Source organism: Corvus kubaryi, unplaced genomic scaffold (assembly GCF_017639235.1).
Source record: "Corvus kubaryi isolate FWS band 111438036 unplaced genomic scaffold, C.kubaryi_AGA036_p1.0 37308, whole genome shotgun sequence".
In the NCBI taxonomy this organism is placed as follows: Eukaryota; Metazoa; Chordata; class Aves; order Passeriformes; family Corvidae; genus Corvus; species Corvus kubaryi.
This window is the reverse complement of record NW_024581096.1, coordinates 15,520,364-15,539,194: the sequence shown is the minus strand read 5'-3', so window position 1 is coordinate 15,539,194 and position 18,831 is coordinate 15,520,364. Positions and strand designations below refer to the sequence as shown.

Here is an 18,831-nt window from a genome sequence, read left to right as displayed (position 1 = left end):
GCGTCTGCCACCCAGGATTTGTGCTCGTCCCTGCCATTCCAGCCTGCCATTCCAGCCTGCTGTTCCAGCCTGCTGTTCCCGAGGGTCCGGCCAGACACCAGGATCAGCTGCCCAGGGGTTTGTGAAGCCTTTGTTCCATCCCTTCCCGGGATCCCAGGGCACCGGTGCCGCGTGCTCCCCGAGCTCGCTCCGGAGCGCCCCCTGCAGCCGCGGGGGAACCATCGCACCTGCCCTGCTCACCGGGAGCCGCCAGCGCCCCTGCCGGCTGCGAGCGGAACTGCACCCGAGGGGAAAGGGCCCGACAGCCGAGAAGGCTGGCACTGGGTTTGTGGTTGGTTGCTGGTACTGCCATAGGTATTGCTGTTTGTTTGACTGGTTATACACATAGAGATATATAATAGCAAAGAACTGTTATTCCTATTTCCCACATCTTTGCCTAAAAGCCCCTTGATTTCAAAATTATAGTAACTCGGAGGGAAGGGGGTTGCATCTGCCATTCCAAGGGAGGCTTCTGCCTTCCTTAGCAGACACCTGTCTTTCAAACCAAGACAAGTTCTCTCAGGAGAACTGTTACAAGGATTTGATAATAAGAGATGTTATCTTTGGGCATACCTGGGATTGCTGCTGCATTTAGATGTGGAGTGAAACTCGTGAGGATGCTGCCATAAATGGAATCTAATGTGTTAGATTGTGTTGATTTGCCTGCACAAGCAGAGCTTCAGCAACAATTGTACTTGAAAGGGTTGCCATTTCCATTATGAAAGCAAGCCCTTCTGCTAGAGGTACCATTCACGATGTTGAAGGCAGGACGGATAATGATATCATTGCATCCAGCCTTCATAAAGCCCAGGCCATTAAAATTCCTAACATCCATGGTCTGTGCTAGTCCATCATGCCTCAGCATCATCCTTGGAATTTGTGTTTGGCTGCTTATCATTCTTTAGAGTCAGTGTGTGCCTGGAGACAACCCTCTTCTCCAGGTGGTCCCTGCAGACCTTGATCTAAGTTTTCTCACCTTGTAGTTTTACTGTATGAAACAGGTGATGCATTTTCATATGACCAGAATCTGAAATTGTTCTGCACAACCACCTTAGCCCTACTGTTATTTTTCATTCCTCCAACTTTTTTCAGAAAACATTTTATCTGCAGTGAATTTGTACTTACTTCCAGATTGTCGAGACAGTTCTATGTGTCTGAACCTGATACTGATCCTGCAGAGCCTTGCTTACACACCTGTTCGGGAAGGATGTTGGCAGGGGTTCCCCTGTGTAGTGCATGCACTTCTAATGGTGAGTGCTGAGTTTGTTCTGTCATATCCCCTGATTTCATTCCGTGACGTGCCTGCCCACTGCTACCTCTACCAGCAAAGTTGTTTCTAAGAATTAAATTAAATTAATTCTAATTAAATTAAAATGTTTTTGTTAAACAGACTTGTTTTCCATACAACACGGTTGTTTGGCATTAGCTGTGTATCTAGCCTTGAATTATCTATTTAGTCCTTTATCGGTTTTCCTTTATTTTGTCTGTGACATCAGAGAAAGTAGTCTGCAGATGTCTGGTCACTTTGTTCCCTGCTCTAATAATGTCATGCTTCCCACCTCTTAAAATTTCCCAAGATTAAAATTATCTCCAAGAAGCCAGAAGTTCCCTTGGCCAGCTCTGAAAGAACTTGGTGGGGCAGGGTTGGAGGAGATGATCACTGAAGGTCTTTTAAACATCCTTGCTCTATATTGCACACTGCCTCTTGCAGCACTTACAGACCATCTGCCTTTATCAGCTGGATTTTAACAGGCCTTGTGGAATCCCAACCCTCCCTTACTCCAGGTAATACGAAGGTTCCTGTAGCGAATGGTAACAAACTAATAGTGTTGTAAAGTGGAAGCTGGATTTGCACCATTTGCTGGTTTTCCCCCAAACTTCATCTTAGGATAAATTACAAGCATTTTCATCCTGTGATACATTGAGGAGAATGTTTTGAATAGCGTGTCCAAGGATATTTGCCAACTCTCGTTAAATGTCAGCCATCTGTTTTCAGTTTTAAAAGGCCTGTTTGTAGATGCAGCAACCAGCAATGGCAGGAACAAAGCAGTGAGCTTTGGAGACCCCAGGGAACTGCAGGCTGGTGAGCATCCACCCAGCCCTGCAAAGGTGATAGAGCAAATAGTACTGAAATCCTCAAACACTGAGGACAAGAAGGTGACTGGCAGTATTCAGTATGGATTTACACTGGCGAAGTCATGTCGGGCTGACCTGGTCACCTTCTGTGACAAAATGACTCCCTTGATAAATGAGGGGAGAGGAGGGGATGTTGCTCAGTTTGATCAAAGCTTTCAGTGGTGTTTTCTGAAAGAATCTCATAGACAAACTGATGGACTACAGACTGAGTTTATGGACAGTGAGTCAGACTGAGAACTGCAGAGTTCAATGGGTTGTGACACAAACCTCAACTGGCACAAAGTCCAGCTTGAGTCTAGTCACTGGTGGTGTGACCTAGGTCCCGGGACCAATACACATTCAAGCTCCAGATGCTTCCCTTCTCTTTAAGCAACAAGTTGAGCAGCCCAGAGCACAGGACTAAAAGCTTTCCCCAAAACCAAATAAACTCCAAGTGCAATGACAAAAGCCCAAAAGGTAACAGGGACAGTGGGTTTTTTTGGAGTCAAAGCCTATTTATACTGGTAAAAAGCTGAAGTTGGCTTTCTGTAATTAACAGGAAAGATGCTCCTATAAATACACATGGCAAGTCATCATGACTCCTAGAATTTATTTCCAGGAAGGAAAAAAGTCTACATTAAGTGTTTTTATCAGATAGCAAGATCATAAGTTGTTGTAGCTTGATAGCGCTCTGCTGGCATCCTCACTGGCTGGCTGCAGTCTGGTGTCCAACAGCCCTCAGCAGTAGGACACAGGCTGCCCCCATAGCACGTGAGGAAGTGAATCTTGTTTTCTTAGTACTGACCAACCTCTCCTTACCCTTTTGGCTCAAAGACATTTCTTAGGGCTCATATACATGAGAAATTAGCCAAAATTGCTCCCTAGGTGAATACTTGCCTAGAACACAGCAGTTACTTGGGGTGGAGTTTTACAGTAACAGTGTCAGTCTGTCTCCCCAAAGACAACCTTTCGTCACATTTTTTCCAGTTGTCTAGAATCTGTAAAATTTCTATTGTAGCTGAGTCTGTGTGCTTCACATTCAACATGCACCAGGCACTGCAGTGGGTTTTAGAGGGGAAACCCCTGGGACAGGAAAACTTTTGACAACACAGGGGAAAAAAACCCACAGGCACTGATTACAGGGGTTACAAATCTTTCTGCTGACACTTCAGCATCCCTAAAGCATGACCCTCACTATGTTTATGTCTTTGGCCCAAATAGTTCAAGCAGTGTCTAGCTGACTTTTTGATTGCAGCTCTGCACTTGAGGCCTGTAGCTCCTCTCTCACCTCTGCCAGCTCATGGTACACTTCAGTGAAGAGGAAAGAGTAAGACCCTCTGTGCAGGGCAGTACTTTGGAGCAGCTGACCCATAGCTCCCAAAAGCCATATTGGCCACGTGGTCCCTTGAACCCTGTAGAGGGCTGAAGCCCTCCTGACGTTTGTTCTACCAGAGGAGGCTTGAGAGGGACTGAGGAAGCCGGGAGACAAAGTACAGAGATTTTTGTTTTCTAATACATTATGAAGTTTCTCACTTTCAATCTCTGAAAGAATGGGCCACTCTTGCCCAAAAAACTGTTCAAGCCCTGCATCCTAGCATCTCTTTATTTATTAATTCATTTACTGGACCTTGAAAGCACTTTGAATTCAAAAGACTATCCTGATCCTCCATTCAGAAACAGACAGGATGAGTACAGCTATGGCTAGGAAGAACTAAGAGAACAGTGTGAAACTATTCTCAGTCCTGTCCTGGTTTAGCTTCCTCCTTGTGCAACAGCGGTGCCACCAGCTGGCAAGAGCTGAGGCCCCAAGTCATAGAGATCAGAAACAAAGTACACTCAAGAATGTAAGTGATGACAGCCAAGCAAACCTGCAGCAGCTGGGCTGGAGCTGGAGGCAGGCAGCAGATTGAGTGTTGAAAGGGGTAATGTCGACTGTCACATGTTTGTAGCATACAGTGAAGGCATAGTTGATAACAGCGTAGACCAGCTGCAGGCTCCAGGCCAAGGAGTGCAGTGGATCTCATCTTGATTCCACAGACAGGAATGATAATGGCCACACATGCACATGCCAAGCGTGGCCAGTGAGAAAGCACTGAGGGAACCTGAACTGTTTGGCAGAAGGAGTGAAGACTCTGGCCATGAAACAGTTAAGAACCCTTTCCCAAAAAAAAAAGGTGAGCTGCCTTACATAAGAGAACAAACTGATTAATCTGCATGGTGAATTGGAAAGCAAGGGGACCTGCAAGACAGGTGATGGACAAAATAGATGAACGCTAAAATTAGTTGCTCGGGACAATTTAGACTTTTATTGCTGAGATTTAAGCTGGACATGCATATAAGAAGAGCTCAATGAATACAACCAGCTTTGGAATTCATGAGGTCATTTTTGGTCCTGTGAGTGAGTTCACAGGCCCCACCCCATCTGAATGCTATACTCAGCGGAGTATCTGAGGCAGGTGGGCAGTTTGTAACCCTGGTTTCCAGAGCCCTAACCGATCCTCTTCTGTATATCTCCAGGGCCAGGGGCTTTGGTTTTTCTTTGCATCTCTCAAACAGTTTGGTTAGAAGGCTCAGTGGAATGACAGTATAGTGCTCCTATGTCTTTTTAGAGTCTCCCCTTCCAGCATTCACAAACATCAGTAATGCCTACTACAAGGAGCAGAGATGGTGCCGCTGGAGACATGGTCTCCCACCTAGCTTAAAACCCTTTACTTATAAAACTTAGTTTCTCCATGATCATGGGAACTAGCCCCCTAGGATGAGGCCAAGGATGAAGACAGGGATGCAGAAGCTGATTTTAGGCACATGATTTTAACTTCCAGCACAAAACTCAGACCTCTTAGACATTCCTCCTCTGAAAAAATAACTTTCCCACCTACAGGCAGTGAAAAAGGACAGCTGTCTGAAGGCATCACTCTCCTGTGAAGTGAAAATATGTGGAAGTGCTACAGATGCAGTTGTGGGATGAAAGATCTCCCTGAAACCTGTAGTCCTATACCTGACTGTTCAGCTACAGTTATCTGTGCTGTTCAACACTTCTAAGAGGTAGGTCCTTCTTAGAAAAATAAAGTGGTTGGAAGGAAACTCTTGCTTCAGAGCCAATGAGGTACCAGATGTCAAGAACAGGCAGGAGATGCTTTGACGTGGAACAGTCCCAACTCTGCCAATAGATAAATTTCCTGTGGAAGTGAGGAGTATTACTGCAGCTGTACAGAGAACTAGGACTGATGTTTAGGCCATGAAAAACCAAAAATAAGCTGAGATTCTGCTCTCAGGTTATCAATCCACTCACTGGCAAAGGAAAAAGAAAAGCTCACTTCGTTTTCTTTGAATCAGTCATGTCAACGCAGAGGCTGGACAGCTGCGTTAAGAAACCCAAGCCCACTTGCTTTTAACTGCCCTGGATTTACTTGCAATGGGGTAACTACAAGCTGAAGGAAAAGATCAGCCAAGCCAACACACTATACAAATACATTTTATTTAGAGATACCCATAGTAAGATGCACAAATACTTTTTGTTCACCAATTTTCAGATCACACGACTTCAAGTAGTGGAAAAAACAAACTTCAGTTAATTACAATTATCTATGTAACAGGGCAGTAGTAAAAGATTCATTTGTCAGACTACAGCATGGTTAACGATACTCAAGACGAGAATGTACAGGTCTAGGTATTTAAAAAGTGCATGGGGCATTGCCACATACACTAACATGCTTCTTCAAAGAGCAACATCCTTCTGGCATGTGAACACAGTAACCCGGTTAATACAAGAGGGAAAACTAGGCTCATAATTTGATCTGGAGAAGTATCTACTGGAAGTTTTCCTCCAAACAGCAAATTATTTGTGACTGACACATGGAAACCAATCTGTAAAAATCACTGTTAACATTGTCCATGTAGTCAAGCAACACACACATGACCTAAAATTTAAAATTATCAGTTCCATTCTACACCTTCATAGCTTTTACACAGTCTTCTTCCAAAGAGTCTGGAATACTTAATTGCATTTAACAAGCTGGCAGAAGAGCTGTAATCTGAGCTCCACACTCTTGCACCCACAACAAGTTCTTCCACAAGAGAAATCTCAATCTTCAAATTTAAAAAAAACATGTTCCACCTGCAAGCACATCAACTGGCTCATGTATTGCTTGGTTTACTTTTAAATTCCCATGTAAATGGAGGGAAAGGTAAGAAGCTGCACTGGTCTGAGAGAATAGCTGCATTGGTTTAAAGTTGTATTTAAAACACACAGAACCTGGACTCTTAATCTCCAGGGTCTCTCTCAAACCAAGGAAATTCATTAGGTTCCACTACTCAAAGCAGTCCCTGTTTTGTTTTAAAATAGGGATAGTGCTGAACAGTGCTTGGGAAAGACCAGCAAGGACTGTTGTGTGGATGATTACATATAAGAGCAAGAAACACATTAAATCAGTCTTCAGATAATCTTCTTCCATTGCAAACAAAAGCAACAGAAACTGACTTTGCATTGTAATTGAGAGGCACATTTTGCATTGATGAAAACCTCAGTCTACATTGCAACTTTCTGTGGCTTAAAACACCACCTAACCTCCTGTTAAAGCAATTTTAAGAAAAAAAACAAAACAACCTCAATTACTGGTTTTATACTTAAAATTCATAAGCTGCTCCCTCAACTATTCTACTCAGAGGTACCTTCTCACTTGTGTATATGCAGCTGTTTTCCTCCTTCTTTGTCTAAGAGATCCTTGTCTCTAAGCACCTGGAGAGTAGACAAATAATTCTGATGCCTCAGGATGGGCCCCTGTACTAGGTTCAGGAGTTGAGAAAGTCAGTATGGTTTTGTACCTTTGCAGTGAACCCCAGAATGAAAACAAGAAAAAGAAAAGCCACTGAATTGCAATAACCAGCAGTACAGGAATCAACTCCACGGAACAGGAGTGACTTTGGAGCAAACCTTTTCAGACTGAAAGGGATATGGCAGTCCAGGAAGATACCTAGAGCTGAGTAAAATGAATAAGGACACCGTGAGCAAGGTCCCATTCAGCAAACCACTGCCTAAGCGAGTGTAGAAGTTTGGGCTGTTAACAGGTGCCCCTAAGCTTTGCAGAACTTGGTACCTGAACAAGTACACCATGAAAGAACAGGGAACTTGCTCAAGTCCCAAGCAGTGTGACAAGATGTGAGTGAGGCTGGGACAAGAGGCTGAGACTGGAGACAGCATTTTGAACAAGAGGGATAAAGCCCACCAGAAGTTACTTACCCAGTTCTTTTCATATCAGCCCCACTACCACACGAGCAATGTGAGAGAAGCCCAGAGCAACCAGCTGAAGCTGTAAATCACAGCTGGCCTGTTACACCCCTGCACTGTCAACAACCAGAAAAGCGGAGGACAATGCAGACAAGGCCCTTTCACTCCACCATCCCTGCAAGAAGCATGTGGATCAGGCTGGTGAAGCACATTAGTCATAGTCACTCATGAAAACAAAGAGACAAGTGCACTGGTAACCTTGAGTTGAGGGGAAGACTGAGTGACCACTGGGGAAACTGGTTTTTCCACATTCCATCTTCACATCTCATCTGAAGAGGGATGACCACCAGTTTCAAAAACTCTGGGAGCAACTAATTTGCAGTGATCTAAGGCATGATGGCACAAACCCTCAAGGCCTACCCTTCAAACACTCCCTTGCCAGCTCACCTCTGAGCATAGCCAGCCTTTGTCATTCTTGCTGGCCAAAGTACATTAGAATAACTTTTCTCTTTTGAGCACAGGGTTATTGTTTTGCTCATATCCCTACTCTTTTACAATTCCACCCTCCCAGAAAAATAAATCTCTGGAGGAAGCCTTTACATAGGATCAAGTCAGCAACTCACCCTCCTGGTATTGTCCTGAATGAAGCCTTTAATCAAGATTTTGAGTAGCAGCTGAAGATGCCAGTTCTCTGGCTAAACCACTACAGATCAGTTTTACAAACACACTGCATGCAGGCACAGGGCACCTCCACTTCCTGATCTAGATACCCACTGAACAATATGGATGCAAGAGGATTTCAGCTTCTGTAGACTGTGCAGGAGTGGAGTCTCCACTTGCATCTAGCCTCGGAAGTTTATGCTAAAAGCACAGAGTGATCTTGCCACAGTGGGCTATAGGTTTTCTTTTTATTATGACTTGATCATTTTCAGAGTAGGCAGACAGCTTTGAACTGATTGTTACAGGTGGACTAGGAAGAAATGGGAGAAGAGGAAGATGCTAAAGATAGAAAACTAAGTTAAATCCATTTGTTCTACTCTGAAAAGTGACTGACATAAAAACAGCACCTTACTGAATTTAAGGGAACTCTGAAATTAGCAAGAAGCAAAGAGAACTCTGGAGTTAAGTCTGCACTGCGGTACAGAGAGAACAGATACAGTTAGCACAGAAAACACACAGACCTTAGAGCTCCATGATCATGTATTAATGTCAACACACTGATGACTAATCGTGCTGATTCTAAATACAAAGGCAGCCTCATGGATCAACAGAGTGCAGTACTGTAATTCAGTTAATTATGCATAGGCATGTCCATGGAAGGCCACAGCAAGTGAAGATATATACGTTCCTGTTTCTAGGCTCTTATGAGACATCATGCATTACTGTCTGCGTAAGCGACAGAAACTCAGCCCAAATTCCAGGTGTCAGTTTGAGGTTTGTAAACAAATATATCTTTAGAAAACTAAGCCAAATGTATCATGTCTTTGTATGGAAAAAAACAAACAAAAAAAACCCTTTTCAGAGAGGAGAAACAATTTGCAAGGTAACAGAACACTGAGCCCCATGTGCAGACAGGCCGGTTTCACATACTACCTGCAGTTTCCCAGTGTTCCACTTGTAAGCTGCATCAATAACTTGGAACAGGTTTATCTTACAGTTAAAAAATGTGCACTGTAATATTTGAAGAGAGCTGTTACTACTTTGCTTGACAGCTTCTGTGATAGCTCAGGATTCAGCCGTGTTTCTGATACAGCTCATGACAGAAACAAGCTGAGAAAGCCTCTATTAGATGGGTAGATTTGAAGGAGTTGTTAACAACCATCAGACCCCGGATTCAGAACAAAAGCCATCAAGTATCAGCAAGTCCTGATTTTTTTTTTTCCCTGAAGGCTTTGGATCTTATTAAAAATAAAATAAAATAAAACCATTAAAAACAGTTCACTGTAGGACATCCTACCTCCAGGCAACAAGTTGTGATCACTGCACATTTTAAAACACCTTGTGTATTTTGTGCATCTTGTGCACCACGGGCAGTGGGGAAGATCCAGCATTTATGTACACATGAACATACAAGCAAGCACTGATAGGTGTCACTGGCAAGACTGATACCAAGACCATCCAGCGCATTGATTTGTGTCTACACCACATCCTAACACAGATGGAACAGGTCACAAGTAACAGTATAAACTTGTTGCAATTTCAACACATACATCTTAGAAAAAGACAATGCATGTACCCAGCCCTAAGACAGTGACGAGTCTGAGATAACTTTACAAAGATCAAGGTACCAGAAGAGGAAGGCACATTAACCTCTGGTTGGTCCATTTCAGTACTATTTGGATGAGTCATAGTGATTTATACCCTGAGACTGTGGGAGGCCTTGGAAATGAAAAGAGACCAGGTGAACGGGCAAATAAAAAGTACAAGTTTAATGGGATTGTAAGATTCAGCACCTGAATTTTCCCTATTAGTAAGGGAATCTAGAAAAGCAGTTCCTAACAAAACAGTGTATTGACTCCTAAATTTTTTGTCCTGAAGGCAAAAGAATCAATTCAAAAGAATCTAGGACTAAAGACATTGCACTATGTTGCGAGGGGTTTTATACACCCTCTCAGTTTCAGTACAGCAACCACAATTTGTATACAGTCAAGTGTTGGTGGTTTTTTGGGTATAGAAACAGTCAGACAGCCCACATTTTCCCAACTCTGCCAACCCCGGCACTCCATTTTAAATCTGTGTGCACTTTCTTAGACCATACTGCTCCCAGCAGGATACTAGCGGGAGAGGCCGTTAGGAAATGGGAAGATTCCCTTCTGCAAGAGCATTCTTTTAATTACCCAAGCATCACATGATTTTCATGAAAAAACTCAGCATCACAAGCAAAAAGGTACTTCCTAATTTTATCCTTGAAAATTAACACAGAGAATTAGGAATGTCAGGGATATATACTTGATCTCTCAAAGACGTTTCCAATTAAGCATTCATGTATCCCCTCTAGTTTTTAAATACTTCTGGAGTCCCGAGAGCCATACCAAATACCCTTTGCCTTTTACTGGTTCTGTGGTGTTCCTTGCCCATCCTCACCACATGAAGTGCTCATGTACAGGGGCAAAGGAAAGCACCTCAAACAAGATGTGGCTGTGTTCTCTCTTCCACTCTTCCTTGTCTGGGGGTGTCTGCTTCAGACTTTCAAATAAGTTACTGAGGGCACTGTAACACTCAGAAATGCATTTTAAGTTGAGGTCACACCATGGGCTCAGACTGTGGGGTGGCCAGCAGGGCACACAGGGATTTTCACTTGGCTTTAAGCTAAGAAGTTTGTGCCTGGTAGCTCAGGAGTCCCTGGCTCAGCATGGGCTGGCCAGAGGATCAGCTCCACCTGCATGACACACAGCTCTGCAATGGTGTTCCTTAGGAACAAGCTGTACCCCAGTCCAGTAATTCAGTCATAGCAGCAACTGCAAAAGAAGCTAATTAAGAAGATATCAGACAACTTGGAAAAGTGGGTTTATTGAAAATAAGAGTATCAGACCACTAAAAACAGACCTCAGAGCTCCCACCTGGCTGCTGAAAGATGCTGCTGCTTTCCCACGTGCAGTAACTTGACAGCCCACCTGTCCTTGGTTTCCAAGTGACCTCATGAAGGGTCTAGGCAAGCCTGCTTTGTTTCACACCTGCACCACGTGAGGCACAGCAGTTCACAAGGCCTGTAAATGCCTCTCAGCTGAGGGGCACAAATTAAGACACCAAAGCACCACTCCACATAGCTGGATCATAAATTTAATCTGTTAACTTTGCAGGTGCAAGCTATATACAAAGCAAGTATTCAGACGAAGGAATAGGATGAAATTCTGGAAGAGAATGATCCCCAAGTATCTTAATCCTTTAGATACAAAAAGCTGCCAAAGCCCTAAAATGGAGGCAGCAAATATAAACCCCGTAATGCAATTCAGGAGCTCCTCTCATGAAGAGAATCACAAGAGTCACCCACAACATGAGCGTAACCTTTGTGAACAGACGAAGTCCAGCAAGATCACTGGGCACTTGCAATGATCTTAAAAATGGATCTCTGAGGAGAATGAACAATTGAGACTAGGAACATAAACCTACTAACAACTATTCTTTGGTAATTTACTCACCTCGAACTAACAACAGCAGCACTGATGAGGGAATCAAACAAATGGACTCACTTCTTTACTGCAATCCCAGAAAGCACCAGAGGAGAGCACTAGCAATTCTCCCTACAAGACTTGACTGTACAAGGGAGAAAGCTGGCGGAACTACAGGAATAAGGTGTTCAGTGAAGAGGGTGAGCACAACCCTTATTACTGTGCTCAAGCCAACACTGCAAAGTAGCTTCTGATTCCTCAGGAATGTCCCATGATGTAACATCCAGCTATTACTGAGGAGTTGCTACCCAGTATTTACAAGCTAGGTGTTACCAAACCCATAACTGAGTCACTCATTTGATTACCTATTATGAATACTGAAAATGTAATACCCAAAAATACCCCAATTAACATGGTAGTCCACTGAAAAGAGCTGAGCAGTAAAATTAACTGCTTGCTACACTCACTGGTAGCACAGAAGATTCCACACGACTGAGAAGTCAATAGCAGCCAGTCTGAAGGTATGTTATGCTAAAAGTTCTTTTCTCTCCTTCAAGTGAGATAAACCAGAGTATGTTCCCCACCTGGAACAGACTGCTACTGTGTAATCACATCAGTCAAACACGTACAAGGGTAACTGCCCAGTTCAACAGTCTGAGCTAGCCTTCAACTTTTACCCAGTTAAAATAAAGCAAATTGAAGGTCTTGAGCACAGGCTGACAAAATGCTAGCAAGCCTGTTCCTGCTCAATAGAGGTCACCTCTGCAAGGACAATACTGCTACAGCAAAAACTGGTATGATTTGGGTTGGAGGAAGCAGCCCCAAACAAACCATTCTAGCTGGAAAGACCAAGGGAGGGAAATCTTTAAGAAACAGTGGAAAAGGTAAGATGGTCTGAATATATGCATGCCATTGGGTCTCAGCAGCACACAGCAAGCTGTTCAAGAAGCTATTGGAAGTGCAGTCACCAGACTGAGCTCATTCCACTGCAGGGGTATATCTGCCTTTTGAACAATGGGGTACCCAACTTACCTCCCTGTGGAGCCCGGAGATGCCCTGTTCTGCAGCCATTCCTGCACTTGGATGGGAAACCCCCCACATTTCTAACCTGATCCTGAATTTCATGAGATATCTAACCCAACAGGGCAACAAAATCAAAGTCAAGAAGAACTCTCTAAAACTTAACATCTATATATTGCTATAAGCACTTAAAACCACTGAAACTAGCTAGAAAATAAGTTATCTCTGGCCCAACTTGTTTGTGTGCTTGCAGCACTCTCTAGTTTGGTTTGTTTTTTGTGGGGATTTTCATACAGCAACAAAGATGGCTCCCTTACCATAAAAAGTTATTTTTGCAAGAAAGCATCCTGAAAGCAGAATACACAAAAGCAGGTGAGACTTGAGGAGTTCTACATAATTTTCCAAATTCATGTGAGAATTGTGCAGAGCTTTCTGTGCAGAAAAAAAAGGAGGAAAAGGGCACTCACATTACCAGGCTTTAGGAGCACATACTGAGGTACTTGTGGAGATCAGAGTCAGCAGGAAGGGACAATTTCCAGTGCTGCCTCCTGAGTAACCTAGACACTGCAGAAAAATCAACCTCTGTGTTTGAAGGCCATATAAATACCATTTTTTCCCCTATCATGGCCTAAAATATGCTTCAATTAATAGATCAACATCAGGGCTAGAATATCCAGAGCAGGAGTCTCCCTTCGGAACTGCTGACACTAAATGCCCAGCTATTACCTGTTGCTTCAGCAGAACTGGAGGACACTCATGTAGACTTAAGTGTCTAGCTTCTTTAACAAAATAAAACGAAACAAACCCAATTAAAAAAACCCCAACAAAGCAAAGCAGAACATGTTCCTTGTGACAGAATGATCTTACACAGTAGCTGTAGAAAGACAAATCCTGCCATTCTTCTCCAAGATTTGTTTTTCTTCAATACTTCCACTTTTCTAAATCCCTAAAATAACCAAAGCAGCTACCCCATGATATATAATCTGCCCTTTTCAGAGAAAAGCCTGACTAGCCATACACACAGTACCTTGAACTGATGCAGATTAAGCAACCAGACTACAATGGGAAGTACACTTACGAAACACTGGAAGATGATCTGCTTGTGAAGCACCTGTGTCAGTGCTCAGTGCTAATTATACTTCTGGGACAGGGGCACACCTGGGAGAGAGGTCTCCTCTTGCCAGGATTTACACCCCAATGAGAGGGATCTGCACTCCTCGTAGGATTTCCATCCAGATCTCCATACCAACTGGAACTTAAGCCTGACGCTGACTGCTTGGTGTTACTGATGAAGATACCAAGTATGAAGATGAGAGAGACTGCAAAGACACATGCAGCCTAGCTCTTGGCTGTGGGCAAGAACTGCAGTGGTAGCTGGGATGTCCCACAGAGATGGGAGAAGAGAGCATGTTCCAGCCTTGTCTTTCCTCTCAGCTTCAACCAACTGCCCGTTCGGCACCAAAGCTGTGAGGTACAGGCACACTTTACTCCACCAGTGTCAGGGGAAAGGCATTAATTCCAGCAGAGGACAGAGGCTTCAGTAACAAGCTGAGAATTTAGTGCCTGCCAAAAGGAGGAACACCCTGGAGTCTTGCATTTTAGCTGAGAATTGGGTAAGACCATCACCCTTGGGAGGCACATGCTTCACAGCTTGACCTGAAGGGCATTGGACCTGTTCTCCCCTCCCACCCCCAGGTGAAGTTGGAGGGTGTCTGAATGCAGAAGGCAGCAGGGGATTCTGGAAAAGCCTGAGCCTCTCCTACAGCATACGCTAGCACAAAGTGAGGTAACACCAAGCTATCCTCCTTCATGGAAAGCTTCTCGCTTGCATTCGTAAAGTCTGAGATGCACTCTTTAATCTTGGAGAAAAAAAATAGTTTATTTATTCCATTGGCTTATTTGAGCAGATGGCCAACCAGAACAGCAAAAAAGGGAAAAAATTTCCACAACCTGGGATAAAAAAGGTCCTAGGTTTTAGGCAGTTTATGAAGAGCTTTTAAGCTACCCTAACAGCATACTTAGAAACCATGTTTCATCTGGAGAACAGACAGATTTAGTTCATTTGAGTAACTAGCCCCCATTTCCTCTCAGCACCTCTGCAGCCCTCAATGTAATGTCACCCTGCAACAGCCATGCTGCAGAACAGCCTATACAAACTCCAGTTGTGCAAGCTGATACCTGGGACAGGCAGTGAAGAAACAGATCAATTTTTGCTCCTAGCACTGCTGAAAACTACCATTCAAACACAAATGCACTTTTGAAACTCCTGCACTTTGGATCTGATGGGCGATACCCCTAGGGAATCCATCCCTGGGCTCCAGTGAGTACAGCTTAAAATTACCATATCCCTCTACATATAAACAGTATCATTAGACTTGTACTTTTAAAAAATATGATCAACCCAGGCCAGGGCCAGGCTCTGCAGATAAAGTAGTAGCTTATCTCTTATAAATATTTTTAATATTTTTTAATTACAAGTAGTCCTCACTCCAGGTAATGTAACTGACACAAAGTACCTGCACACATGCAGCCCCGAGACTTTCACAGAAAGCTCAGGAGCAACCACTCTATAAGAAAGAAATCCTGCCTCACAGCAAAGTAGAGGAGGGGGCACATGGCCAAGACAGCCTAAATGGGGGGAAGAGTCATTTGGAGTAAATACAATAAAAAAGGACTTCAAAACACCTCCATATAAAGAATCAAGGAGGTTAAAGCAAAAAACTAGTTCAAAAAGATGTACAAAACTGTTGGAGACCAACAGAAAACTCTGCCCAAAAATAACTTGTGTTTAAATCAGGAATCAATGGCATCACACAATTTTGTCGTTTAAAAAAATGGAAATCTGTGTAAAGATCAGCATCAGAATGAAGAGTTATCATTAGCTCCAGAGACCAGCATAATTCCCATGAAGTCCTGATGGGAGAGGGCCTCCTGCCACAAAGAGTTTCGTTCCAGACGAGTCGTAGCAGTGGGTGTAAACAGCATTTGGGAAGTAATTTATGTCAGAAAAATAATTTCTCCAGGTTTCATCATGGCTCTGTTAAAGGAAAGTTTAGATCATTATTGTTGCCAAACAAACCCAAAACCCTGTTTCACAAAAGCAGAAGGGAGCTTCCAGAGCCTAAAAAGAGGTATTTCTTCTTAACAATTCTGAAGCTTCATACAGGTCAACTAAAAGATACCAGAGTTGTCCTGAAGCTTTTTCTGAGAACATTTAGGCCAAACATTGGAACAGGGAAGTGAAGGGTAGTGACGCTGCAGTGATACAAAAGTTAATGGAGCTAAGTTAAACAAAGCCATTAACTGCTTTACAATAACATACAGGAAACCAAACTCAAGTGCCTGCCATGGCATTACCTCAGGAAGCTGCAGTTTCTAAAATTATACACAATTAAATTAAAACTCCATTGCTTTGAGCACCACATTGGATTACTATGGCCTTAAAGAAAGACAATTTATTTTCTGTTCGAGGTTCTGAAAACTAGAAGTTAGATTATATTTGAAAATATAAAGATATAAAATCTGGTTCATTTATGAATCAGTGCATGAGAACTGTAGTCACTATGCCTTACACTCAAACAAATAACCTTCAGTACCCTTTCATAAAGCTTTTGTAGAAAGCAATTCTGCAGCACTTCTTGCTCTTCATTATTAGTTATTGGTTACATGAACACTGACTGGCACACATTTCACACAAGAGGGCCAAAAAGAACTGGCTCAAGCCCTATGCCACTCCTGTATAATGGGTCCCCTTCCACCCAGCTCTATCACAGCTACAAACTACTTACCAGCCAGCCTTTCCCAGTTGTCAGCTTCAAAATTTCACTTCCTCCTAATTTCTGCTTCTGCCCATAGCAGGCACGAGGGGGCTTTTCTTCCAGGAACCTCTGGGCTCTGATATCATAAAACAACAAGGATCCTTGCCCTGTCCCCACAGTGATGATGTGCTCGTAGAAGCTCACTGAGCGGATACCTGTCAAACAGAAGGGACAGACAGTGCAGTAAGGAGAGGGATGCTTTGGCTCTGCAGTGCTGTTGCTTCACGTCTAGTATTACCTACTAGTACTCTCCACAATACACAAGTTTTCTCACTGCTACAGAGTGGTGTAGACAAATTCTACTGATGCTATTAGAACAGCAGCTTCAACTGCATACATGACTGCCCTACTCCTCGAGGCCATCAGCTTCACCGATGGTGCATAGTAAGAAGATTCATCCTCACCAGCCCTCAGGTTGGCCAGATAAGCCAGTTAGGCTTCAGAGTACCTTTGCGCTGTCTGCCACAAGCCTTTAAGTGAACACACCAAGAGCGGGTACATGGCAGCAGACAGAGGGAAGAACATCACACTGTTTTCCTCCACGAGCTCACACCCTCTCTAACTACATGCCAACCTGCAGGAAGTGACCAATAAGTCCCAGCTGCCACCAAGTGCATTGTGCTGATCAACAGGCTAGCTGTAAGCAAGTGTAACCATAATAACCACTAGTCACCTTGCTGCTAAGATAGCTTCAAAACTATTAATGAGCCTGATCTGTCTCCACTCAAATGTTCTCAAACAAGCACACCTTATTTTTAGTAGCTGGCATTTTTAGCACTTTAGCCAGGGATGAAAATAGAACAGGAATCCTACAATACAAACAACACCATGTTCCACCAGTACATGGGAAGGTACAGTTCAAACTAAATATGTTAGCACAATTCAGTTATGCCATTACGCTGAACAAAAGAGTACATTTTGTTTTCAAAAAATCTAAATTTGAAGGCTCAGCTAATCAAGGATCCCTTTGAACTAGTCTTGGGGAGATTCTGTATGTAGGAATTTGCACTCCACAAAACATCCTGTCATCTCATCTCCATTTATTGTGCAAATACTGTTCTGTGTAACCACTCTACTCCAAACAACTCTTCAACTCAGATTAAACTCCACCACATCTATACTTCTCCTTCCTTCATGACAGGACACCAGCTTAGAAACCCTAGGGCTTTTTAGCCCTCTTTAAAGTACCATTGAATTAAAGCCTAAGCAAGCATGCAAACAGGAGAGGAAAAGAGTGAGTTATGCCAGCTACATTCACATGCCAAGTGCTGTCACCATACCAAGCAGGGCTGAACATCACAAAACTTGTATCATCCTGGAATATTCCCAGCAGCGCACATGACACCAGACAACCAGGAGCTCTGGATGCAGGCAGGGAGTTTCCCCTTCCCCTCTGTATAGAGTCCTAACAAGAAACATGTCCTCATCCTTCCATCTCCGCCACCGGATGTGACATCCATAGCCACCAGAATTTGTGACTCACACTTAGAACACGCAAGGCTACATTGTCCTGCTCCAGATGTGGGGTGAAGTCTTGGCTGCAGACTTAATAGGTGGGAAGCCACTGTGCAAGTCTCTCTGCTGAAGCAGATTATGAGATCCATATGCTTTAATTCAGAGAGTTAAAAATGCACCTAAGACAGCTGAATACCTTCCCCCCACCTCTATCACACAAGCCTGGCTCTGGGGAAGAAAGCTTTAAGCCCTCTGCAGTCAGCAAGTGCAGTCACTCGGGTAAGAGGAGAAAGGCACAAGAGGGGACCATGGATCTCCTCTTATTTTTGCTCCCGAAATGCTCTTGACAAGCCACCCAGGAGAACACTTACTGCACACAAACAGGTGATGGAGTATGAAGGCAGATGGCATATACTTTTCAATTAAATTTATTAATAAAAAGCTATAAAAAATGCAGAACAACTATGGGTCTTTCTCTAACCAGAAATTAACTGAAGGAATCCTTGATGTACCCACTACTGTCTTGGTTTGAAAGACAGGTGTCTGCTAAGGAAGGCAGAAGCCTCCCTTGGAATGGCAGATGCAACCCCCTTCCCTCTGAGTTATTATAATTTTGAAATCAAGGGGCTTTTAGGCAAAGATGTGGGAAATAGGAATAACAGTTCTTTACTATTATATATCTCTATGTGTATAACCCAGTCAAACAAACAGCAATACCTATGGCAGTACCAGCAACCAACCACAAACCCAGTCCCAGCCTTCTCGGCTGTCGGGCCCTTTCTCCTCGGGTGCAGTTCCGCTCGCAGCCGGCAGGGGCGCTGGCGGCTCCCGGTGAGCAGGGCAGGTGCGATGGTTCCCCCGCGGCTGCAGGGGGCGCTCCGGAGCGAGCTCGGGGAGCACGCGGCACCGGTGCCCTGGGATCCCGGGAAGGGATGGAACAAAAAAAGCTTCACAAACCCCTGGGCAGCTGATCCCGGTGTCCGGCCGGACCCTCGGGAACAGCAGGCTGGAATGGCAGGGACGAGCACAAATCCTGGGTGGCAGACGC

General features: G+C 43.9%; 1 protein-coding gene across 1 annotated transcript in view; it reads right to left on the bottom strand.

Annotated features, from left to right (window-relative positions):
• Window positions 1-5,613: 5,613 nt before the first annotated feature.
• Window positions 5,614-18,831, bottom strand: part of DCAF12 (DDB1 and CUL4 associated factor 12) — a 33,765-nt gene continuing 20,547 nt past the window's right edge. Inside the window, exons 8-9 of the mRNA XM_042028730.1 lie at window positions 16,299-16,483; window positions 5,614-15,547 (exon numbers count right to left, since the gene is read on the bottom strand). Of these exons, the coding sequence (XP_041884664.1) occupies window positions 15,389-15,547; window positions 16,299-16,483 (344 nt within the window). The 3' untranslated portion in view covers window positions 5,614-15,388. The remainder of the gene's footprint in view (window positions 15,548-16,298; window positions 16,484-18,831) is intronic.